Source organism: Mauremys mutica, chromosome 2 (assembly GCF_020497125.1).
Source record: "Mauremys mutica isolate MM-2020 ecotype Southern chromosome 2, ASM2049712v1, whole genome shotgun sequence".
Taxonomy (NCBI): Eukaryota; Metazoa; Chordata; order Testudines; family Geoemydidae; genus Mauremys; species Mauremys mutica.
The window spans coordinates 37,955,230-37,981,761 of record NC_059073.1 but is presented as its reverse complement, the minus strand read 5'-3'; the positions used below and the strand labels follow the sequence as shown (position 1 = coordinate 37,981,761).

The 26,532-nt window shown below is 44.4% G+C and overlaps 1 protein-coding gene across 19 annotated transcripts in view; it reads left to right on the top strand.

Annotated features, from left to right (window-relative positions):
* The window catches only part of RIMS2 (regulating synaptic membrane exocytosis 2), a 799,605-nt gene that overhangs the window by 683,241 nt on the left and 89,832 nt on the right, over positions 1–26,532 (top strand). For 11 of the 19 annotated variants that reach the window (XM_045004549.1, XM_045004555.1, XM_045004557.1 and 8 more), the window contains 2 exons: positions 76–248; positions 8,952–9,242. In XM_045004549.1, the coding sequence (XP_044860484.1) occupies positions 76–248; positions 8,952–9,242 (464 nt within the window). Of the gene's footprint in view, positions 1–75; positions 249–8,951; positions 9,243–9,404; positions 9,564–26,532 lie in introns of those variants that run through there. The other 8 variants (XM_045004563.1, XM_045004565.1, XM_045004566.1 and 5 more) reach the window with 2 other exon arrangements.

Here is a 26,532-nt window from a genome sequence, read left to right as displayed (position 1 = left end):
ATGGAAAAGCCCCAACAGCTGATTTATGATGGTTTCACTGACTATGTCTATGTCTTTTTCATTCTGTTTTTATAGCATCGGTCAGGACGGGATCCTCAGCGAGGCTCAGACAATATTTCCAATAAATCTTCAGACAGTGATGTCAGTGATGTGTCAGCTGTATCAAGGACAAGCAGCGCTTCTCGTTTCAGCAGCACAAGCTACATGTCTGTCCAATCAGAACGACTGAGAGGGAACAAGAAAATAAGGTGAGTAACAGAACTAGGAAGTTGGTCATTTATATCCTTATAGAATACTTTTCAGGTGAGTGCATGTGAAAATTTTGCTAAACTTTAATTTATATAATATTAATAAAACTTATAGGGCTTTCCAAAATACAGGTTTTCATTTATTGTTGTGTTTCTACTGCTTTTTTGATTCCTTATGCTAGGTATTTTTTGTAAATCAATAAAGGGATTTTCTTGCGTGCAAACTTAAGCATCTTGAGAGCATTTGTTACACTTAGACTTGCATCTTTTGAAAAAAATATTAAGCAGTTTAAAGGATAATTTTATTTGCAAAATACTTGCCAGCAGTCTCAGAGTCATTACAACATACTTTACAAATGGAGCAGAGACTATCCTGCTGCATCTCCACAGTTTCTATGCTTGAATTTAGGGCTGTCAATTAATCGCAGTTAACTCATGCTACTAACTCAAAAAAATTAATTGTGATAAAAAAAATTAATCACGATTATTCACAGCTTTAATCGCACTGTTAAACAATAATAGAATACCAATTGAAATTTATTAAATATTTTTGGATGTTTTTCTATATTTTCTAATATATTGATTTCAATTACAACATAGAATACAAAGTGTACAGTGCTCACTTTATATTATTATTTTTATTACAAATGTTTGCACTGTAAAATGATAAAAGAAATAGTATTTTTCAGTTCACCTCATACAAGTGCTATAGTGCAATCTCTTTAGCATGAAAGTGCAATTTACAAATGTAGATTTTTTTTATTACATAACTGTACTCAAAAACAAAACAAGGTAAAATTTTAAAGCCTACAAGTCCACTCAGTCCTACTTCTTATTCAGCCAATCACTAAAACAAACATTTGTAAATGTTTGTTAACATTTACGGGAGATAATGCTGCCCGCTTCTTATTTACAATGTCACCTGAAAGTGAGAACAGGTGTTCACATGGCACTTTTATAGCCAGTATTGCAAGGTATTTATGTGCCAAATATGGTAAACATTTGTATGCCACCATTCCAGAAGAAATGCTTCATTTTTTTTAATGATGCATTAATTAAATTTGTGACTGATCTCCTTGGAGGAGAATTATATGTCTCCTGCTCCATTTTACCCACATTCTGCCATATATTTCATGTTATAGCGGTCTTGGATAATGACCCAGCACATGTTGTTCGTTTTAAGAACACGTTCACTGCAGATTTGACAAAATGCAAAGAAGGTACCAATGTGAGATTTCTAAAGATATATACAGCACTTGACCCAAGGTTTAAGAATCTGAAGTGCCTTCCAAAATCTGAGAGGGACGAGGTGTGGAACATGCTTTCAGAAGTCTTAAAAGAGCAACACTCTGATGCGGAAACTACAGAACCTGAACCACCAAAAAAAGAAAATCAGCTGTCTGCTGGTGGTATATGACTCAGATGATGAAAATGAGCATGCGTCCATCCGTACTGCTTTGGATCAGTATCAGTCAGAACTCATCAGCACCATGGACGCATGTCCTCTGGAATGATGGTTGAAGGATAAAGGGACATATGAATCTTTAGCACATCTGCCACATAAATATCTTGCGACACCAGCTTCAACAGTGCTATGCGAATGCCTTTTCTGACTTTCACGTGACATTGTAAACAAGAAGTGGGCAGCACTATCTCCCGTAAATTCAACTTTCACGATAAAGTGATTGGACTACAGTACTTGTAATGGGGGAATTGAAAAATACTATTTCTTTTGTTTTTTACAGTGCAAATATTTGTAATAAAATAAATATAAAGGGAGCGCTGTACACTTTGGATTCTGTGTTGTAAATGAAATCAATATATTTGAAAATGTAGAAAATATCCAAAAATATTTAAATAAATGTTATTCTAATATTGTTTAACAATGCAATTAATCGTGTGATTAATTTTTTTAATCGTGACAGCCCTACTTGAATTGCCATACTTTTAAAACCTCTTGTAAAATGCTTCTATAGATTCTGGACCCAGTAATAATAATAAATATGTTGCTGTGCAACTCTCATTGTTTAGTCTTCAATAAGAATTGAACAGTGTATTTGAAAGCAGAAATAGGCTCACCTTCCATTCCTTGAACACTCAAAACACCAATCAAACTCAGTGGGAGTTTGGGCACAAAAGGAATGTAAGATTGGGCCTTAAATATTTGGCACTAATATTCTTCTTCGAGTGATTGCTCCTATGCATTCCAGTTAGGTGTGCGCGCCGCGCGTGCACGGCTCTTCGGAAGATTTTTACCCTAGCAACTCCGGCGGGCCGGCTGGGCGCCCCCTGGAGTGGCGCTGCTATAGCTCTAGATATATACCCCAGCCGGCCCGTCCGCGCCTCAGTTCCTTCTTCCCGCCCGTGACGGCCGTTGGAACAGTGGAGTGCTCCTTTGACCTCCACATCCCTAGCTTATCTCTGGTTTCGTTGTATTTAGAGTATATAGTTAGTTAAAATAGTTAGTTAAGTTAGTTTATTAAGTAGATTAAGGGGAATTAGGGGGGTTTAACCCCTCTTTTCCCGACCGGTGCGGGCTTATGCCCAAGGCACCGGGGTTTAAGCCCTGTGCGGCTTGCCAGCGGCACATGCCGATTGGGGACCCTCACGACTCCTGCCTGCACTGCTTAGGAGAGGCCCATCGCGCAGATAAGTGCCCAATTTGCAAATCGTTTAAACCAAGAACGAAGAAAGAGCGGGACATTAGATTGAAGCAGCTCTTAATGGAGTCGGCGCTTACCCCTGCGGTGCCGACAACATCAGCCCCGCAGTCCTCTTCGGCGCGGAGCGCCCCAGCGGTTCCCGACCGGTCCGGTACCGAGACTCTTAAAAAGAAGCAGCCGGCACCGACGCCTCGGCACCGTTCCCTCTCGCCATCGGGGAAACGCAGGCCGCAGCAGAAGTCTACCAAGACACCTGCGTCGGGACCGCTTGTCCAGCCGCCAGCGCCGGCTCCCTCGGCACCGGCTACGACAGCGCATAGACCATGCGCGGTACCGTCGACTCCGGCACCAACAGGGCCGTTGAGTCCGGTACCTCCGTACTCCCCGGTGCAAACCGTGGTCGAGCTGCCTCTCCCATCGACGCCCGAGACTTTCTCGACGGCGAGAGAGCTCATAGAGCTCACAGAGGCACCGAGCCTCCGGCCCCCGGCACCGCCGGTGCGGGCTGTGCAGTCAGTGGGCAAACCGGCCATCATGAGGCCGCCTTCCCCTGACAGACGGGATAGAAGGCGTTCCAGGTCACGCTCCCGATCCCGATCCCGGAGACGGTCGCCTTAGCGCCGATCTAGATCCCGGCACCGGTCACCATCCCGGTACCGTTCTCCTTCTCGGCGCCGGTCGCAGTCCCGGTACCGCTCCACATCGCGGTACCAGTCGCACTCCCGGAGACGATCCCAGTCCCGGTCACCCGACCGTCAGTACTGAAGGAGGTCTGGATCCCGGTACCGTTCCCGGCACCGTGACTCGCGAAGCCACTCCCACCGACATCGGTCGAGATCGCGGTCGACCTCCCGGCACCGGCACGGTCGATGGTCCCGCTCTCGGTCCCGGCACCGTGACGACCGGCACCGATCCCCGGCACCGTCCAGGGACAGACCGGCGGCATCGACGGAGCAGTCCCTGAGCGCCTCTGCCCCCCCATGGCCTTCTCGCCAACCCTCGGTCGCCTCTCAGGCGGACAGCGGTGGAGATCTCCGGGCCGACCCCCAAGGGCAAGACCACGGACCGCAGCAGTGGGGCTTTTGGGCCCCCTGGGCCTACCACGAGGCTCAAGGGCTCCCCTTCCCTCAGCGACCCAGGGGCTCCGAATACAGGGTGCCGGAAGCCACGGTCAGCAGGCCTCCTCCATCACCACCGGTTGAGGCTCCACCGCCACCTGTAGCGGCAGAGCATCCCGTAGCCGCGGCGGCTTCCCACCCCCTGGAAGAACCACCTCCAGAAGCCATGGTCCAGGGCCTGTCCTCGTCTTCGTCGCCGGATGAGGCGGTGGCGGGGGCATCTACATCGGACCCCCCACCGATTGACTTGCGGGCCCACCAGGACCTCCTTCGCCGGGTGGCACAGGCTATTGACCTCCCCGTTGAAGAGGTCGCTGAGGATGACGACCCGGTGACCAGGGTGCTTGGAGCTGAGGCCCCGCTGCGGGTGGCCCTACCCTTTATTCGGACCATCCAGAAAAATGCCACTACCATCTGGCAGTCGCCGGCGTCCGTCCTTCCCACCGCTCGAGGGGTGGAATGCAAGTACTCGGTTCCTCCCGGCGGGTACGAGTACCTTTACACACACCCAACTCCAGACTCCCTCGTAGTGCAGTCCGTGAATGACCGGGAGAGACATGGGCAACCCGCTCCAGCGCCAAAATCCAAGGACGCACGGAGAATGGATCTGTTGGGCTGGAAGGTCTATTCGGCCGGTGGTCTCCAGCTCCGGATTGCCAGTCAGCTGGCTCTCCTTGGTCTCTACACCTATGACACTTTGGTGTCCCTTTCCAAATTTACGGAGCTGATCCCAACAGCCTCCCGACAGGAATTCTCAGCCCTCCTTGAGGAGGGCAAGAAAGCCTCCCGGTCCTCCCTCCAGGCCGCTCTGGACTCGGCAGACTCAGGAGTCAGAACTCTGGCCTCAGGAGTGACCATGAGACGAATCTCCTGGTTGCAGTCCTCACCTTGCCGCCGGAGGTCCAGTACACCCTGCAAGACCTCCCTTTTGACACTAAGGGTCTCTTTTCTGAGAAAACGGACTCGAGGATTCAGACCCTCAAAGATGGTAGAATCGCCATCCGCACCCTGGGTATGCACACACCGGCTACCCAGCGGAGGTCGTTCCGGCAGCAGCCGTACCGGCCATTTAATCAGGCCAGGGCACGGCCTGATAATGGGCGCAGAGGCCGCCTAAACCGCCGTAGACCATCGGGCAACTGGCGTAACCAGTCCCAGGTGCCCTCCAAAGCCCCTCAAGGGCCTAAGCAGGCATTTTGATTGGACGCCCGAGGACGGCCCATCAGGCTATTTACCAGATCCTTCCCCGTTATTTTGCAACCGTCTTTCCCACTTCCTCCCGGCGTGGTCCCAAATAACAACGGACAACTGGGTACTTCGTTCGGTCGAGTATGGTTACCGCCTTCAGTTTGTTTTGCCCCCTCCCCGTCCCTCTTCAGGGACCCCTCTCACGAGCAATTCCTCTTGCAAGAGGTCGAGTCTCTGTTGAGTTTGGGTGCCATAGAGGAGGTGCCGAACGACATGCGAGGCAGGGGATTTTATTCCTGATATTTCCTAATCCCCAAGGCGAAGGGAGGTCTACAACCTATACTAGACCTCCGAGAGCTCAACAGATACCTGCTCAAGCTCAAGTTTCGCATGGTAACCCTGGGGACCATCATTCCCTCCCTGGATCCGGGAGACTGGTTTGCCGCCCTCGATATGAAGGACGCGTACTTCCATATCGCGATTTACCCTCCCCATCGACGCTACCTGCGGTTCGTAGTCAACAACGCGCACTACCAGTTTGCGGTGCTACCCTTCGGCCTTTCCACCACGCCGAGGGTCTTCACCACGTTCATGGCAGTGGTTGCCGCAGCCCTCCGCCGTCGTCGCATGCCCGTGTACCCGTATCTCGACGACTGGCTGGTTCGCGGGCCATCCCGACAGCTGGTAGCAAGTCAAATGGCCGAGATCCTAGCCCTGTTTCAGTGCCTGGGCCTTCTGATAAACGCCAAGAAGTCCACTTTAGCTCCATCACAAAGGGTGGAGTTCATCGGAGCGGTCCTGGACTCCAGTTTGGCCAGGGCCTGCCTCCCTCGACCTCGGCACCAGACGATGGTCTCCATCATCCGGGACCTACAATCCTTTCCCACAACGACGGTTCGGTCCTGCCTACGCCTCCTGGGCCACATGGCGTCCTGCACGTTCGTAACCACGTACGCGAGGCTGCGCCTTCGCCCGTTTCAAACTTGGCTTGCGTCGGTGTACCGTCCGCACCGCGACCCCCTGGACATGGTGGTCACGGTCACGAAACCAATCCTCGCTTCGCTCAGCTGGTGGCTGGACCCAGAGGTCGTGTGTGCAGGAATCCCGTTCCACCCTCCTCGCCCATCCGTCACCCTGACCACAGATGCCTCGGCGTTGGGATGGGGGGCACACCTCGGCAACCTACACACCCAGGGTCTCTGGTCGCCCCGAGAGCTCTCCCTACATATCAATGTCAGGGAGTTGCGAGCGATCCGCTTGGCGTGTCAGACCTTCCACACCCATCTTCAAGGGCGCTGTGTGGCGGTGTTCACGGACAACACGACGGCGATGTTTTATGTCAACAAGCTGGGCGGGGCCCGCTCCTCCCTGCTTTGCACGGAAGCGATGCTCCTGTGGGACTTCTGCGTAACCCACTCGATTCACCTGGCAGCGTCCTTTCTTCCAGGAGTGCAGAACACGCTGGCCGACCATCTCAGCAGGTCGTTCCTCTCCCACGAGTGGTCCCTTCGTCCAGATGTGGTGCACACAATTTTCCGAAGGTGGGGGTTTCCCCAGATAGACCTGTTTGCCTCCAAGGAGAACAGGAAGTGCCACCAGTTTTGTTCTTACCAGGGTCGCTCCCGAGGCTCCCTGTCGGACGCATTCCTCTGCTCCTGGACGGATCACCTCCTCTATGCCTTCCCTCCGTTCCCACTCGTACACCGAGTGTTACTCAAGCTTCGGAGGGACAGGGCCCGCCTCATACTCGTCGCTCCGGCCTGGCCACGGCAGCACTGGTACACCCTGCTGCTCGAGCTCTCCGTTCGGGATCCCATTCCCCTTCTGTTATGGCCGGACCTCATAACGCAGGACTTCGGCAGGCTCCGCCACCCGGACCTACAGTCCCTCCATCTCACAGCTTGGTACCTGCGTGGTAGACCCACGCAGAGCGTGATTGTTCGGCGGCGGTGCAGCAAGTCCTGATGGAAAGCAGAAAGCCTTCCACTCACTCAACCTACCTCGCGAAATGGAAGCGTTTCGCACTCTGGTGCGATCAGAGAGGCCTTAATCCTTTCCTGGTCCCTATTCCTACGATCCTGAAATACCTCTGGTCCCTTAAGGAACAAGGACTCGCGGTCTCCTCCTTGAAGGTACACCTGGCAGCCGTGTCCGCCTTTCGTCCATCCATAGGAGGACGGTCCATCTTTTCCAACCAGATGGTTTCCCGCTTCCTTAAGGGCCTAGACCGCTTGTACCCGCCAATACGGCGTCCTGCCTCGTCCTGGGATTTGAACCTAGTTCTGGCCAAGCTTATGGGAGCCCCCTTCGAGCCCTTGGCCACGTGTTCCCTGCTCTATGTCTCATGGAAAATGGCCTTTCTCGTCGCTATAACTTCAGCGAGATGAGTTTCCGAGCTCCGTGCCCTAACAGTTGGTCCACCGTATACCGTCTTCCACGGCGACAAGGTGCAGCTTCGACCACACCCGGCCTTCCTCCCTAAGGTGGTGTCGGCCTTCCACATAAACCAGGACATTTTCCTTCCGGTCTTTTTCCCGAAGCCGCACGCCTCAAGTCGTGAGCAACAGCTTCCCACCCTGGACGTCTGCAGGGCCCTCGCTTTTTATATAGAGCGGACGAAGCCCTTCCGGCGTTCGACCCAGCTGTTCGTAGCGGTTGCTGATCGCATGAAAGGCGAGCCGGTCTCCTCTCAGAGGATTTCCTCCTGGGTAACATCTTGTATCCGGACATGTTACGAGCTTGCTCGTGTGCCAGCTAGCCGCCTCACCGCTCACTCTACAAGAGCGCAAGCTTCGTCTGCCGCCTTTCTGGCCCATGTACCCATCCAGGATATCTGTAGAGCGGCCACCTGGTCTTCTGTCCACACCTTCGCTACCCACTACGCGTTGGTGCAGCAATCCAGAGACGATGCAGCCTTCGGCTCAGCAGTCTTACACTCTGCCACGTCTCACTCTGACCCCACCGCCTAGATAAGGCTTGGGAATCACCTAACTGGAATGCATAGGAGCAATCACTCGAAGAAGAAAAGACGGTTACTCACCGTTGTAACTGTTGTTCTTCGAGATGTGTTGCTCCTATCCATTCCCGACCCGCCCACCTTCCCCACTGTCGGAGTAGCCGGCAAGAAGGAACTGAGGAGCGGACGGGCCGGCTGGGGTATATATCTAGCGCTATAGTGGCGCCACTCCAGGGGGCGCCCAGCCGGCCCGCCGGAGTTGCTAGGGTAAAAATCTTCCGAAGAGCCGTGCACACGCGGCGCGCACACCTAACTGGAATGGATAGGAGCAACACATCTCGAAGAACAACAGTTACAACGGTGAGTAACCGTCTTTTCCTAATTCTGGGAAATTTCCCCTCCCAAGATAAATTATGTTTTTTAAAAAGAGTAGGTTTAAGTATCTCTCATTTTGCATAATTGATATTGTCTGGAATACAGAACTGTGCATTCCATGTGTTTATGCACACTTTTGTGTGATTTATCAGCATGTAACTTTGTATACAAAATATGTACATTACAGACTCTCCTGAAAAAATTGTTGCATCTTAATCTTTGTCTAGCCTGTGCTGGAAGTTGGCCAGCATGCTTTTACCTTTCACTACGTTTTCCCTTCCAATTTATTTCTTTTCTTTTAAATTTCTTTTTGTGTACTGCATGAATGCTTCTTCTCTACACCCTAACTTCACTTTCTCTTCTTTTTTGTTTGCATGCCTTCCTCAATTTGTGTTGACTTCAGAAGGTCAAGGGATATAGAGGGAAAAAAAGAGGGGGGACAGGAAGGGGATGAGCATGAGGAGATATTTCCTGAGGAGGAGGAGGAGGAGCAGGAGCTTGAGGAAAAAGTGAAGCAAGAACAAGTTAATGAAAAGGGGGAAGAGCAAGAGGTGACAGAAAACTGTGATAAGGAGGAAAGCAAAGAATCAGGAGATGATGAAAAGATCCATGATGATCAAACTGAGGAAGGGAAAGAGAAAAAACAGAGAAAAAAAGAGGATTTACAAAGGCGATTCTCACAAGATGATGTCAGGTAAAATATATTTCCGTTTGTAGATACAGTAGTTCCCTGTGGTCCTGTAGCTCTTTTTCCAATGCCTGGATCCTATTTGTTTTCCCATTTGTATTTTATTTGCTATAGTTTGTTGTTTATGTTCCCTGCAGCCATCTTCACCTTCAACCATAATTCTTCAATAGCGAATAACTTTATCTCTTGATTGTAATGGAATGGTTCTGCAAACAGAATAATTAAACACCTTAACTTCACCCTTTAGGATGCAGGCAGCCACAGCCTCTTTTGAACTGGTTTATAGTTTGCGTTTGACTGTATGACATAGTGCTGGGGAGCTAGCAGGTGAGCACTACAGTAGAACCACAGAGTTACGAACACCAAAGTTACGAACCGACCAGTCAACCACACACCTCATTTGGAATCGGAAGTACACAATCAGGTAGCAGCAGAGACAAAAAAGTACAGTGCAGTACTGTCTTAAATGTAAACTACTAGACTAATAAAGGGAAAGTTTAAAAAAAAAGATTTGACAAGGTAAGGAAACTGTTTCTGTGCTTGTTTCATTTAAATTAAGATGGTTAAAAGTAGCATTTTTCTTCTGCATAGTAAAGTTTCAAAGCTCTATTAAGTCAATGTTCAGTTGTAACTTCTGAAAAAACAGTCATAATGCTTTGTTCAGAGTTATGAACATTTCAGAGTTATGAGCAACCTCCATTCCCGAGGTGTTCATAACTCTGAGGTTCTACTGTATTTAGGTCTCCTAGAGATATCTGATTGGATATTGGTATGTAATTTTATCTAACCAGGCTGGCAGTCTTGAGGTGATAGAGGGTTAATTAACCCATTAGCTGAGGACTGATACAAAGGCACAAGAAGGCAGTGCTGGTTGGGAGGAATAGGAGTAGCTGAGCCCAAATTCAGAGAGAAAGTCAAGACTTATATGTACTGAAATTACTTTTGTATAGGCTGATAAATGTGTGTGTGGATCAGTTGTGGACATGAATAATGAAAAATGGTTCTTTCACCCATTTGCATTAATGGTTTGATGTGCTGTGAGGTGGTAGCATGTTGTGTAGTTCTACAGCTGTAGTAAGCCTAAAATATGTTTAGGTGCCTGTGACTGGGTGTCCTATGCATTTGCTGCCCCCTACTGGAGACCCTGCTATCTTGATGTGCCATGCTCTAGGAAACAGGCTTTTAAAAAAGGACAGAAGAGTTTGGACTTTCACTAGTTGTCTAGAAAGGCCTCCCAGGGTCAGCTGCTGGTGGAACCAGTGAGACTTTTTACTCCAGCATGCTAGAAGGACTGGGAGCAGGCAGAAGTCACTGATGCCTCTGCAGGCCATATAAAAAGGACTGGCTGCTTCTATCTTGTGGCAGTCCTGGGTGAAACCAGGAGAGGAGAGAGAGGAAGGATCCTCCTTCTGCCTAGCCCAGGAAGCCAGTCCTGGTCAGCACCTAATTCCGAGTGCACTTTGCATTTAGGTCAGTGAGAGACTGAGTTAGACATTTATTACACTACTGAAGTTAGATGAGCTCATTTCATGCAACACCCATAGGCTTAGTCAGGTCTGTGACATTATTATAAGATATACTTTTACCAATACAGTTTCTACGCCAGCACACTCAGAGTTACACTATGGCTACAATGAAATAGTCTGGAATTGTGATATTTAATATACATTCATTACATTTGCTGTGTTTTCCATTTAGTTTATAATGGGAAAATGCAATATTCCTTATCTCATTTACTCATTGATAAAACATTTGGATTTCTTGATTGGCTGAATGCTTCTGCCCCTCTTTTGGTCTTGTGACAATAGTGAAAAAAATCAGTCACTTTCTTTTAACACTGAACAAGGAACTCTTTTAGAATAAGAAAAGCAGTTTTATCATTACGGCTACTCTCTCACACTGTCTCTCTGCTTCACTGCAGAGCTTCTGCCTAGGACCTACATCAGACCTCTCTTGCCTTGCTTCCTGCTATTGATTTAAAGAAACAGTATCAATGTCACTTTTTTTTTTCAATAGAAAAGTGTCCTCATGCAATAGGATGTGCAGCCATCTGTGAACTGCTCTGTTGTACATGGTAGAAGGGATTTTTTTCTTTTTTATTACAGTATTGCCAACTCTTGCTATTTTACCATGAGTAGTGGGATTTTAGAGAGTGTTGAAGCCCAATCACATGGGAAGCTCCAGCCCCCAGTTCAGCCACAAGCCATGTTAGTCTGTAACAGCAAAAACACCGAGAAGTCCTTGTGGCACCTTAGAGACTAACACATTTATTTGGGCATAAGCTTTCATGGGCTAAAACCCACTTCGTCAGATGCATGGAGTGGAAAATACAGAGGCAGATATATCTTTTCATGTTGTGTATTTATACCTGCCTCTGACGGGAGAACCAGGGGGTTGCTGCTGGAAGGAAACCAGGGGGCCGCTGCTCGGGGGAGGGGGACCGCCTGAGCAGTGGCCAGTGTGGCTGTCCCCAGGGCCACCTGAGCGCTGGCCCTGGAGCCAGCTACTTGGGTGGCCCTGGAGTCACCCACACTGGCTGCTGCAGAAGTCACAATGGTCACGGAAAGTCACGGAGCCCTAGTCATCATCAAAAATTGGTTTCTTGAGAAGCTGTCATTTCTCCAGATTTTAGAATGTTAGAGACCCCTCCCCCACACACATCTAAGCAAAGCTCTGATAATACTCAGGAATAATGGCAACACAGACTACTTGCTATAAGCAACTAAGACGTACAAAATTGAAAACTGCTGGAGGTGGGCCTCAGAAGTCAAAATCTTATGGGGACCCTGATCAGACACAGACTCAGACTGTTATGGAGAAAGGTGGGAGTATAGGATGGCTAATCATGGTCCATGCCTGCTGAAGAGAGCAGGTTTCTCCCAGAGAACTGCAGCTAGCCCCCGCAGCTTTAGAGAAGTGAAAGTCAATTCATCTTCCTGGGAAAAATAGTTCTGGAGTCAATTTTTGCCTGGATTAAGCCGTATGAAACTAAAAATTGGCATCTGCTTGATGTATAGCAAAATCACAGCATAGATCAAACTTCTTAAATAATTTTTCTAGGATTCCCTTATTTGAAGGTATTCTGTATCCATGCTGCTGTATCCTTTTGTTTGTATCAAAAACATATTGTTTCTAATTCTAACTCATTTTAAAGTCCCTTATAAATAATACTCTGAGAATAAAGTAACTGGAAGAATCCCTATGTAAGGCCAACAGACCCCGGTCATTGGCGGGTGGGATCGAACTTGGGACCTCTGGAGCTTAATGCATGAGCTAAAAGCCAGCTGGCTGTTAGCTAAGGCTGTATAGCAGACTCACTTATTGCATGCTCTCTCTTTCTCTAAGTGGTCTCAGTACCACTAGCTGGGACAGAACACCACACCCAGGAGGTGTGTGTGACACTTAGACAATGATTAACTACTTGTGAGAGTTCATGGCCACCACCGCAGTAAATCTGCATCAAACTGTCCTTCACCTAAGCCCTTTATTGGAACCACATTAAACATCAGTCCAAAATGTATTGATTCAGATAATCACCCACCCTTTTTGTGTCTTCCCTTTGCCCATTGTGGCCTCTCCTTTATAGGGAACTCCAAGTATGTTCCTCTCCCTCCTAATTTTGCTCCCACTTACACCAGTCCAACCACAAATTCACTGGATTGCTGAGCAGTAATTGAGAATAGAATCTGACCAGAATTTCAGAATAGTACACAGATTTCCTTTAGATTTCCTTTGCATAATAACTTTAGCATTTCAGTTTTTTCTAGTGAGGCTTTCACCTTGGCTGCAGCTATTGTTTGTTAGAGACAGTGTTTGTAGGGCTGCATGAACAGGTGTATGTTAGCTTTCAGTTACTTTGGCATTCTGCTTTCATTCCTGGCCAGAACTATAAACCACAGTTACCCAAGAATAACAATAATAAAATATATTCATTAGGTTTAAAAAGTTATCTATTTTTTAAAAAACTTCAAGAGACTTCATTGTGAGTTCAAAGTGAAGCTGTGAATTGGTCCTTACTAAGTATTTGCCTGAGTTTAGTTTTAATTCTAATTCTGAAATGAACTCTTGAAACGTTTACCTTCAAACATCTCTTTATTCAATAGCTTCTAGTTTAAAACTTTATTTGGTCTTCATAGTTAATTAAACAATTCAGTCCTCACATTATGAAAGGATAATACTTTTTGTGTCTGATTAGAAGTTTAGTGTATTGTTTGAACTGTTCGTAGTGTTGCTCCAGTGAATCATAGGTCAGTTTGTCATGCCAGCCTTGTCATGCATAACACTAGCTCTAGTAGAAAATGCTCCCTCCTACACTAATTATTTTTGTTTCAAAGCAATGACATTTCTCTGAAAAATGAGCAACTCAGATCCACTGTCATCTCTTGTAAAACCTCATTCTTCAGTTCCTTTACTGAACTGCTGTATGTTCTTTGAAGGTTTGTGCATTTGATTCAAATTCTGCAAATATATCCTGTCTGACAATGTACAATATTACTGTGAAAGAACTTGGCAAGATTTCATAGGCCCAAACCTGAAAAAAGTAAGAAACTTTATTAATAAAATTGTTGTTAGTGGGAAGGGTGCACAGTGATAAAGATGATTATTTATGGTTTGTATTATGGTAGATCCTATCAAGGTCAATACTTCCTGCTAGGTGCTGTCCAAATACACAGTAAAATGTCAGGGTCTGTTATATACTTTAAGACTCTCTTCCTAAAGGGCTGTTTTGGTGCTTCATAGCCTGCTATACACCAGTGATCAGCTAAGAATTGCTAAATTATTGACGATGGGAATTTTGGCTGTGAGACCTCTTGCACATGTCCATTTGTGTCCCCACCCCATCCATCTCCTAATCTGCCACAACATTGTCTACCAGAATCACAGAGAGATATTGCATCCAGACCTGCAGTCATAACATCTTACAGTATGGATGTTGGCTCGTTGAGCACCATTGACATACTGTTTTTGGAAGGCTCAAGAAATTCTCATCCAATACAGGAAATTGTCTAATAGGAAGACTACTCCTTCATATAGAAACAGTTCTCTATCCATCAGCTCAGCATAATCTGGGCACAGTTGAGGCTCCAATACCACAGACCCTCAACTTCATGCTGCACTTAAAACAGGCTGGATTGGTTGTTTATTTTGCTCAAAGTCCATCTTACAGCAATAACAATATTTCATGCTCTGATATGTTCATACTCATTCTTTCAACATCTAATGGTATCAAGATTCCTCAAGGACTTCCTCCATACTTACACACCTGTTAGAGACCTGACTTCTATATGAGATCTCAACATCCTCCTCCTCAAAGCTCATGGAACCTCTGTTCAAGATGCTATTGGATTGTTTGATACATCACTTTACCCTTAATACAGTCTGTCTGGTGGCTATCAGCTTGGTGCAAATTTCCAAGCCCTCATGGCCAGACCTCCATATTCATGCTTTCACAAGGACAAGGTGGTTCTGAAACTGCACCTTAAGTTCATTGTTCAGTTAGTCCAGTGTTTCACCTGAATCAGTTGATTAATCTTTCAGTATTCTTTCCAAAACCACATTCAACACTAGTAGAGGAGAAGCTGGATAGGACCAAATCCTTCAAATTGTCTCCTCATTTCTTTGTGGCTGTATCCAGCTCATTGAAAGGCCAACTTGTCTGATCATAGAGACTTTCTAAGTGGAGCAAGTAATGTATTAGTTCAGCTGGTGAGCCACTCACTCCAAACATCACGGCACACTCCCCCAAAATACATACAGCAAGTTTAGTGTGCTTCAGAAATGTGCCAGTATCTGAGCTCTCTAAAGCAGCAATGTGGAACAACCCTCTGTACTATGCCTCTCAAGTATTACACTCTTGCTGTGGTGGCTAGATCTGATGCCAAGTTTGAGAGAGCAGTATTCCAACCATTATTGGACAGATGAAGCTGATACTGCTCATTCTCACTGTCCAGAGGGAATACTGTTTCTCAGTCACCTACAGTGGGCTCCACAATGAGGCATGAAGAAAAGAGAATGGCTACCCTAGAGTAGCTGTGTATTTTTTCAGATGTTGCTGTCAATGTGGATCCCATGACCTGCCTTCCATCCCTGCTTTTCAGAGTCCTCAGCAACTCAGGCTGTGTCTACACTGCCACTTTCAGTGCTAAAACTTTAGTCATTCAGAGGTGTGAAAAAACACACACCCTGACTGACAAAAGTTTTAGCACTGAAAAGTGCCACTATAGACAGCGCTTTATTGCCAGGAGCCACACTCCCAGCGATAAAGCTACCACTGCTCATTCGGGGTGGTTATTTTTTATCACCAGGAGAGCCCTCCCCTGGCGATAAAGCATGTCTACTCAACCCACGTCACAGTGCTGCCACATGGACAGTGTAGACATACCCTCACACTTTGAATTGTGAAGCAATTGAAGTAGGGAGGTGACCACCCCATCTTTTATGCCCTCGAATGGGTGCACAGGAAGGCACGGAGCACCTGTGTATCCTTGATGGACATAGCTATTCAAAAGACTCCAATCTTGCATCTATGATTCAAATGCAAACCTATAGTGAGATCCACACTAACTACAACATCTTGAAGAACCACAGTTACTGTAGGGCAAGTATCTGTTCTTTAGAGTGTATATCAGATATTAAATAATCTAATTCCAGTAGCCATTGCCATCTGATTCTTGCATAATTTAATTAACAAATGTTTTAGCTTCTGGTGTGTTTGCTAATTAGGAGAACGCTTCCTTATAGCTAATGTGTTTACTCAAGTAAAGAATGATAAATTGTGGCTTCTCATACCCAAAGGTTGTGCATGATTTTTCTCTTAGAAGTGTAGGACTGGAAGGGATCTCAGATAGGTCATCTAGTTCAGTCCCCTGCACTGAGACAGGACTAAATATTATCTAGACCATCTCTGACAGGTGTTTGTCTAAGCTTTTCTTAAATACCTCCAGTGATGTAGATTCCACAACCTCCCTAGGTAATTTGTTCCAGTGCTTAATTACCCCGACAGATGTCCTTTGAAGCAATAAAAGCTTCCTATTACTTCCTGGCCTGTCCTCAATAGCTAAGGATGACAATTTATCACCCTCATCTTTATAACAACCCTTTACATACTTATTGGTAATAATTGGAGATATGCCAATCTTCTAGAACTGGAAGGGACCTTGAAAGGTCATTGAGTCCAGGCCCCTGCCTTCACTAGCAGAACCAATTTTTGCCCCAGATCCCTAAGTGGCCCCCTCAAGGATTGAACTGACAACCCTGGGTTTAGCAGGCCAATGCTCAAACCACTGAGCTATCCCTCCCCCCTTGAAGACTGTTGTTATATCCCCTCCTCACTCTTCTCTTCTCCGCATTAAACAAACCCATTTTTTTCAATCTTTCCTCATAGGTCATGTTTTCTAGAACTTTGATCAATTTTGTTGCTCTCCTCTGGACTTTCTCCAATTTGTCCACATCTTTTCCAAAGTCTGATGCCCAAAAGTGGACCCACTGCTACAGTAGATGCCTTATCAGTGCTGAGTAGAGTGGAAGAATTACTTCTTGTGTCTTGTGTACAACGCTCCTGCTAATACATCACGGAATGATGTTCACATTTTGTGCAACATTATTACATTTTTGACTCATATTTAGTGTGATCCATTATAACCCCCAGATTCTTTTCTGCAGAACTCCTTCCTAGGCAACAGAGAGTCCTGTGGCACCTTTAAGACTAACAGATCTAAAGGTGCCACAGGACTCTCTCTTGCTTTTTACATATCCAGACTAACACAGACACACTTCTGATACTTGCCTTCCTAGGCAGTCATTTCCCATTTTGTATTTGTGCAATTGGTTATTCCCACGTGTAGTACTTTGCATTTGTTCTTACTGAATTTCATCCTATTTATTTCCAGCCATATCTACAGTTTGTCAAGGTAATTTTGAATTCTAATCCTATCCTCCAAAGCGCTTTCAACCCATCCCAGCTTGGTATCATCCTCAGACTTTACAAGTGCACTCTCTATGCCATTATCCAAATTATTTATGAAGATATTGAATAGAAGCATTCCCAGGACAGGTCCCTACAGCACCCTACTTGGTATGCCCTTCCAGCTTGACTGTGAACCATTGATAACTACTCTCTGAGTACAGTTTTCCAAACAGTTGTGTACCCACCTTATAGTAGGTTCGTTTAGGCTATTTTTCTGCAGTTTGTTTATGAGAAGGTCACGGGAGACAGTATCTTTTTTCCTACAAGATTTCTCTCACTTTTCTGGCTTGATTTAAAGTTCTGTCTCTGGCAGTTTTAGCTCTGGGGACACAGGGTAGATTCAGGATGTGGTTAATCAGCTCACTACTTCTCTTCATTTCAAAATTAACTTTCCAATTCTTCCACAAATAAACCTACCAAGTCCTAAACAACCTTGCAGCTTAGTTGTGTTCTGTGATTTAATAAGCATTGTAAGAATTGAAAACAAAAAGCTTTCCTCTCTGACTTTCCACTGTCAATAAACTAGACTCCAAATCAAAAAAGTATTTAAACGTGCTTAACTTTCACTTCAAATTTAAACCTGTGCCTAAGTGCATTTTTAATAGGGATGCTTTCAGGGCCATAATGTGCAGGCTTGTAGAAGGCCCATTGCCCTTTTTAAAGATGGAAACTTCATTGTTAACACACTACAGTGGAGTTGCAGGGATTAGGTTCTAAAGTCAGCGCGTAAGGTGAAAATCGTGTATAGTCAAAATTACCCTTGAAAATCCCTTAAATCGCCCATAAAGTACAGTATACATGGTTTTGTGTACAGTATACAACCCTGTACAGTAATATGTATAAATGTATAATATATACATTAATGTACAGTATATAATAAAGAGTACATATGCAAAATATAATTTACAGTACTGTATTTTAATTACATAAAAAAGAGAGAGAGAGGTCAGGGCCAGGTTCATCTGCTGCTGGTTGTTTTTTCTTGAAAAACATGGTGATCAGTAACTGTCGCTGTTATCTCTTGAGCTGCTCAAACATTTCTTGATACGGTCTCAAATCATCCGTAATACTATGTGTGATTTTGAGGCTTCGTTCCATAGAGGGATCATATTCAGAAATTAAATCATTCAAGTGTTTCGCTGCTTGGAACATTTCAGCAAATTTATGAAGATTCCAACTTGCTGGCTCTTCCTGTTCATCGTCATCATCTTCGTCTTCTGTAGACGATTTTACCAGTTCCTCTAACTCTTCGTTAGTCAATGTTTCTCTTTGGCTCTCAATTAATTCTTCAATTTCTTCCTCAAGGATGTCGACGAAGCCATCACCACCCACTTGCTGGGCCACCTGAACAATGCATTTCACTTCTTTGTCCATGGTCGGGAAACCCAAAATCATTCACACATTCTTTCCATAGGTTTCGCCAACATGCATTGACTGTTTCAGGCTTGATTGCATCCATTGCCTGTTTAATATAAGTGATGCAATCGGCAATGTTGAAGGACTTCCAACTCTCCATCACATTAAGATTGGGATCAGCATCCATAGCGCTATGTATCTGTGAAAACGTAAGCCTCGTGTACGTGGCCTTGAAACAGCGAATCACACCTTGGTCGAGAGGTTGGAGGATGGAGGTGGTATCGGGGGGGAGAAAGACAACTTAATCATTGTTATGCACAAACCAGAGTGCCTCAGGATGGCCAGGAGCATTGTCTACAATCAGCAACACTTTAAAGTCAAGTCCTTTCTCTTCGAGGTACCACTTGACCTCCGGAATGAAACACTTGTGGAACCAATCCAGAAATAATACTACCATCACCCAATTCTTTTTATTTGATTGCCAGAACACAGGCAGGAGACTTTTGTTCTTGCCTTTTAGGGCACGGGGATTTGCAGCCCTGTTGAGCAAGCCCGGCTTTATTAAATGCCCAGCTGCATTGCCACAGAACAACACAGTCACACAGTCTTAAAACTTGTTCCAGAAGATAGCCCTTTTCTTCTATGATTTTCTGTAATTGTTTGGGGTAGGCTTTTGCTGCCTCTTCATCGGCAGATGCAGCTTCACCAGTAGTCTGCACATTTTTGAGGTTGAAGCGGTTCCTAAAACTGTTAAGCCAACCTTGGCTGGCTTTGAATTCCTTCTCATCAGAAGGCTGTTCCTCTTCGGTGGGAGGTTTGAAGAGCACGTAGTGCTAAGAGCCTTTTCTCGCAATGTGTTGCCATCGATAGGCACATGTTTACGGTTCATGACTTCCAGCCATAAGTTTAATGCCTTTTCAGTCTTCACTAAACTGGAGCACTTGATGCCACGGCTTGACGAATTTCTCTCTCTCGAATCTCGATGGCACAGATGCTAGATTCGTTGTGGCCATATTTATGCGCCACGTTGGAGACCAACATACCGTCTCTCAATAAGTCCAACACAGCCAGTTTTTCTTCCAGCGTTGGAACAGATCGCTGTTTCTTTGGTTGAGCACCAGATGAAGTAGTTGGCTTGCATTTAGGGGCCATGTTGTACGAAAAATACATATCTTTAAACACTAGAATCACACTCAGTGCAGAGAGATGCTTACACTATGAGAGGCATGCAGGAACTGAGACCGACTGAGGGAAGAGCAGATTCACTTCTCCCATCTCACGCTTATTCTGGGGCATATGCTCATTGTGTGCATATAGTTGAATTCGTGTAACTTAAATGCACGTATGATGCGACTCCACTGTATTGAGAAATGGTGTTGTTTGATTGACAGGTTTGGGCAGATAGGCTGTTCACCTTCTTAGCTGAAAGATGTGAATAACTGCTAGGTGGTTCAGCCTCATGAGTTCTGTTCCACTAATTCAGTCACACTTTAACTTATGTCCTAACCTTGATCTCTGATTGACCCCCCCATATTTACAGATTTATATGAAACTAAAAAAATATAATAGTACTAACTAATCCTTGCTACATTTCTGGGAGTTCGATAATTAAGTATTATTTACTTCCAATCCTGTACTTAGTTCACTTGGTCAAACCTTTTTTTTTAATAGTACTATAGTGATAAAAATGTGTTAGAGCAAGAGGAGAATTTGTTTACAGAAAGGTTATACAAATAAGAAAAATATTATCATGCAATTTGGCACTCAGATTTTGTCTTTGTTAGAAATTGTACAAGGTATTGAAAAATAATAAAAATATTGAAAAAGAATAGAAAAATAAATATGCAAGAAAGGAATTTGCATATCTGAAATCCTTATATAGTGTAATTTTATCAAATAGAAACTTGTGCCAAGATATGTTAGTAGTGAATTATTGTCTTGAAATGCCAAAATGAGGGAAAGGTTATAACACAGAATCAGGTCTATGAAATTAATATAAGTTTATCCCAGCAAAGGATTTCAATACAGATACATATGTGGTAACACTGTAATGAGGGATCTCATGGGGCCTGACTACATGGAACTTTACTGCCCAGCAAGCCAGGGTATGAATCTACAGTGCAGTAGCTTGCCATGTAGTAACATCACTGCACCACCAGCTAGCACAGATATAAATAGTAGTGAGGCACTGGGTAGGTGAGTTGGGTAAAGTGCCCTACACTCCTGAACCCTAGGGTATATACCATAGACAGCTCTTTAAATGCTCAAGCAGTGCCTCTGGCAGCAGAGAGCTGCTATAGACTTTCCTTGCCACCTCCCCGCTGCCAGAGCCTTTCCTCACTGCAGTGAGAGGCTCTGGCAGTAGGGAGCTGCTGGAGCATATCGCTGCTGCCTGTCCCCCACTGGAGCCTTTCACTGTCACATGTAGCTACACACCACAGTGAGGTTGGACCCAGTCTGCCTTTCGCTGTGGCTTGTAGATACATGTACCTTCCAGGCTACTGCAGGTGTAGGCAAGTATAGATGAAGTCTAAAAGTCCCAGAGTGCACTTTGTGTGTTGCCTATTGTTTCTATTTTTATACACACATGCTTTGCTTGAATAATGCTATATATAAGAGAGTAAATTGAAGTCACCTATTCATTCACTGATGAATTTCTCTTTAGAGAAAGAGAAAAATATTGCGTGTTGAGAGCATTCATTTTAACAAACATACTAATTAAGTGCTCAATTGTTTTCAATCAACCTACTAATTATAAGTTCAATTAAATAAATCTAATAATTATGGTTTAAAGGGTAGCTGTTAGAAGTTTACATCAGTTGTATAAATAGTTAAGAATGAGTCAATACAATATTTTTTGGCCAAATGAGGACTCTGGGGACCAAGTCATTATACTTTCACATTGTAATGTCTCTCTCTGATGTGAATTGACAGATGAATACATGTATTAGCCTGAAGCATAGTTTCCATGGAAATGTTAATTTCTACCTCATAGTTGTCCCAAAAATGCTGTTATTGTTCAATTGCTTCAGCAAATCAATGTAATGAAAGCATCTTTGAATATAAAACATCTATTAAGATTTAAATTTCATTCTCAGTTGTAAAAAGCTGTGTAAGAAAATCTTGAGGGGTCTGCTGACCTCATAAGAGACAACTATGATGAAATATCTTTCTGCAGCAATTAAGAAATCATTTTCCCCCTAAAACATCATAGTATATTAGATACAATATCCATTCTATGGCAAAATGAAATGTTAGATTTATAAATAAGGCTACGTTTTAGTCCCAGGTATTTTTAGTAAAAGTCACGGACAGGTCACAGAGCAGCCCGTGGGTGCTGAGGGAGGGTGGCCCAGGTGCTTGAGGTGTTCTGAGCAGTGGGGCGCATCCTGGGATCCCCACTGGGGTGCGGACAGTGGTGCGTGGCCTGGGACCCCAGCTGGTGCTGGACGCAGGAGGTTGGTGGGGCCAGTAAGCTCCCTACCTGGCTCTGCTCCTCCTCAGCAGCAGAGTTTGGGTGTGGGAGGGGTCAGGAGACTGGGGCATGGGATGGGGTGAGGGCTCTGGGTGATGCTTACCAGGGGGGCTCCCCAGAAGTGGCAACGTCCCCCTCACTCAGCTGCTAGGCGGAGCCAAGGCCAGACAGCTCTGCGTGCTGCCTCTGCCTCCAGGCACTGGCCCTGCAGCTCCCATTGGCCTCCTCCCAGTCAATGGGAGTTGCAGGGGCGGTGCCCTGGGCGGAAGCAGCATGCAGAGCTGCCTGGCCTCGCCTCTACCTAACATCTGAGTGAGGGGGATGTGGCCACTTCCAGAGAGCCCCCAGGTGAGCACCACCCAGAGCCCTCACTCCATCCCGTGCCCCAACCCCCTGCCCCGTCCCACACCCAAACTCTTCTGCTGGGTGGGGGAGACTGCCCCAGCAGCAGTCGGTGCACCTGGCTACCTGAGCTGCCCCTGAGCCAGGCCCACCAGCTGCTGCAAAAGTTACGGAGGTCACAGAAAGTGATGGAATCCATGACTTCCGTGACCTCCATGACTTACTCACAGCCTTAGCTGTAAATGCTTCATTTCAATAAAGAATCATTCATTAAAGAAGTAAGAAAAACCACATGGAGGTATTAATATTGGCATTTTTATTGGAGAAAAGCAAATGACTTCAGTATAAATCAGATTCTAATATTTACATCTTTAGTATAAAGACAAGAAAGTATTGCTGGCCCAAATTTATTTTACAAATTAATCTGCAATTCAGGCTTTAAAAAATAAAAATAAACAGTAACAAAATTCTACAAGATATCCAATAAGTGAGATACAATTATTTAGATTATATCACTAGATAAAGAATTATAATCTAGATCTAACTTTTGATTCTCTAAAAATTATTTATGTTAACAATATTGCAAATATAAAAAAGAGGCAATGTTTGGTCATAAAGTTTTTATTAAAGCGTATTTCACAAGTAAGTTATAAATAGTAAAATATTTGATACACACACATCAATTGTTGGCTTTCAGTTATATTGTGGAAAACAAGTGATAACATTTTTTTACTTTTTCTTAGTAAAAGAAAATTAAATTAGATACTTCTGTAAGTAACTTTCCACTGATTATGCAGTTACTGAACTTCAAAATTCCATTTTCTCAGTTATAGCTTTGTAACCTATGTGGAGTCCACTATGTTGTTTCCTGCAACAGATATTCTTGATTCAGAACCAGATTCCAATAAATACTTTTAGTCACATTTAGTAGCACTGTACTCAAAAAGTAGTCACGATGACCTCAGAGGAACTACCCAAAGGGCAAGGAACTATTTTACGTGAGTCAGGTGTCCACAGTCTGTCTCCAACCACTAAGTTGGCAATATTCAGAAACTGGACTTTAGCAATGTCATCGTGAATTACACAGAGAAAGAAATCGCATAACTAGCACATACCCTTATATGTAGGCTTGGCAGAATTCAATTTTTATTTTTTATAATTTTGACGTCTATATCAATATCTATTTTTAAGCATTTTTAATTTTTTTTATTTTAAATTTTCAAGTTCCTCAAAATTATGGGGTTTAAGCATTTTTTATTGTACATTTTCATAGTTGTTATTGCGGGTCTGACAATGGGGAAGAGTCAGACAATTATTTACTGACAGCAGACATTGAGATTCAAAAAGTTGAAGCTTTATAACCATTAAAACAGAAATTGTCAACATCACATGTCAAAATATACAAAGTAAATATCCTTAAATTAAATTTTAATAAATCCTCACACAGCATTTTTCTTAGTTTGCCTATCTGTAAATTTCTGTTATCATCAATGGAAATATTTTTTCCTTGGCTTATGTGTGCATGGTGAAACTGATGCTTATGACACATACAAATAAATCTCTAATCCTTCCAACCTTACTTATATGGGAGGTGACATAAGGCTGACCCATACTGTTAGAGAATGCATATTCTAACACATGAGAAGGGACATGCAGGTAGTGATTGACTAAAACCAGTATTTCAGCAGATTAAAAGGATGTATATATATTGGGTTTATTTCAAAAAGAGTTTTGCAAAAAGGCATTTGTAGGCTTTGGAATATGATATTTGCAAATCATTGTATTGAACTGTCACAGGATGGATTACCTACTTAAGGGAATTGGCTCAGCTTCATGTGTGTCTTTTTAGCTGCTTCCACCAATTGAGGGAGTTTGCTCTGCTCAGTTTGGGGGGTAAGAAAGACCTCTGAGGAGGGAGAGCATGGTGTCATGACTGCAGGAGCTGGAGAATCAGAGAGGGCAAGGGATTCTCTATACCAGCTAGACACAAAGGCCTGACTTGAGCTACCAACAGCGATGAGCCTTATGATGAAGAGGCTTGAAGAAAGGCCAGGCAGCAGGACCTGGGTTACAGGAAAGAATTGTTCAGTCTAGCAAATGGCTGAATGAACTGTAGAGCTGGAGAAAGACTTGTTTTGATTTAAGTTGATATTGGAAATGCAATATTATTGAAATAAACCAGATGTGAAAGAAGGGGTATTGTTTGACTAGCAAGAATCAGGGTGCAGTTTTTGAGAACCCCAAGAAGGGAAAGAGAGTGGCAGGGTATGATGCTGGATCAAGTACAATCCTAATACAATCTGTATTTATGGAAGGATTGTGGTACAGCACGTGATGATTTCTTTAACAAGATGTACACATACCCCATGCAGTCAGAGACATTTGTCTGGAAAATAAATACATAGAATATTTCTCATTTGTTTTTGTCCCACATCAAAAGGCATCACTCACTTTGATGTTCAGTTATATTTATGCATTTTTGTCTTGTTCATTCCTTGCCAATTAAGCTTGTTGTATTGAAAGCTTGTATGATTTAGTACTTTTTCTTAGTTTGCTCTTTGTTCCACTGGCTACTGGATTGTGTGTATACAGAGTGAGTGGGCAGTACTTCCCTCTTCTACAACGTATGATGACCATGGAGATCTCAATGAGTTTGTCATGTACTTGAGACTATATAACTAATTTGTATAGCAGCAAAATGTTTCTGTGGACTTAACACATTCCATTCCTTCAATACAATTCTGGTTGGTTTGCCACATATTATAAGTTTCAAGTGGCATTATCAAGCATAAGGAGACACATAATCTCAGTGTTTCACTGGCATAAAGGAAAGGTTTTCTGCATAAATTTGGCATTTGCAGTACTATCCAGCCCGCATATGTAAAACAATTTCTGCCTGGAACCTATTTCCTAAGGCAAGAATCTGACTAGCTAGTGAGGACACCACCTGATCTTAAGAAATGGGCAGAAAAGTAGCAGTCAAAAGGCAAAGTATGTTCTTCAGATATGGGTGAAGAGGAAATATTTCCCAGTTGAGAACATTGAAACAGATGAGGAGTCTGAGCTTTGACTGCGCTAAAGGACAGTGTGCTATCAGCCTTCAGTGAGTTTGAATAACTCTAAAATAAGTAACTTCTGCAGGCACGCAAGGTGCCTGTGAGACACTAATGAATCAGAGACAGGGAGAGTCGGAATGATGAAGTTTCTGCCTGGTTTCTCTGTTTAAGGTACAAAAAAAAAGAGCTAAAATAAATTTCCGCAAGGAACCCACCAGCAGCTCCCCATTGCTACATTTTTGTGGTAGCTCCAACTCTCCACAGCCCCCAGAAATTGCTATGCTTTTGACTCCTAATGGAGCCCCTCTTACATGGTACAATAGCTCTTAGGACCATGCAGCACACTAAGGTGCTTCTGCAACTATGTAGCAGGCATGGTGTCCTCTGCAGCTGGTCCCTTTTGCCCTATGAGACCTTCACTCTCCCCCATGGAGGAGGAGAGACTCGATTGATTGAATGATTGTATTAGATGCTTTTGTGCTTTCTGACATGCGACAACCCAGTCTTTCCACCTTCATCTGGCTACTGCCAAGATTCTTGCTATGACATAGCCTGTTACCATGACAGTGGGATCTTTCTTATATGGCATCTTTTCTCCTCCTCTCTTCTGTCTTCAACCTGGTAGTATGCAGTCAAAGGATTGTCTAGGAATACAGTTTTTTGACATCATACCACTTTTCATATCCAAATCACTTCAGCCTTCTTTCTCCAATAATTGTCTCTACAGTCTGCTGGACAGTCCTTTGTAACGTATCAGCGTTGGTTACTTTATCCTATCAGTGGACACCAAGTATTCTTCACAAGCATCTCTGATGGAATGCATTAAATTTCTTATGTGGGTTTCTAGCACTTGCCAAGTTTCAGAACAATGTAACAATGTGGGGATCACAATGGCATTGTATAACTTTATCCTGCTTCTTGTGTGAATCTCCGTATTTTTCCAGATATTTGCCAGTCTTGAAAAGGAACTACTTGTCTTCCCAATTTTTGCTTCCATCTCCTTATGGAGTTAGCCATCAGTACTAAATTCTGCTTCCACAATATACAGACTTGTTAACCAAGCTGTATTCTTCATTATCGATCACATATACATCATCATTG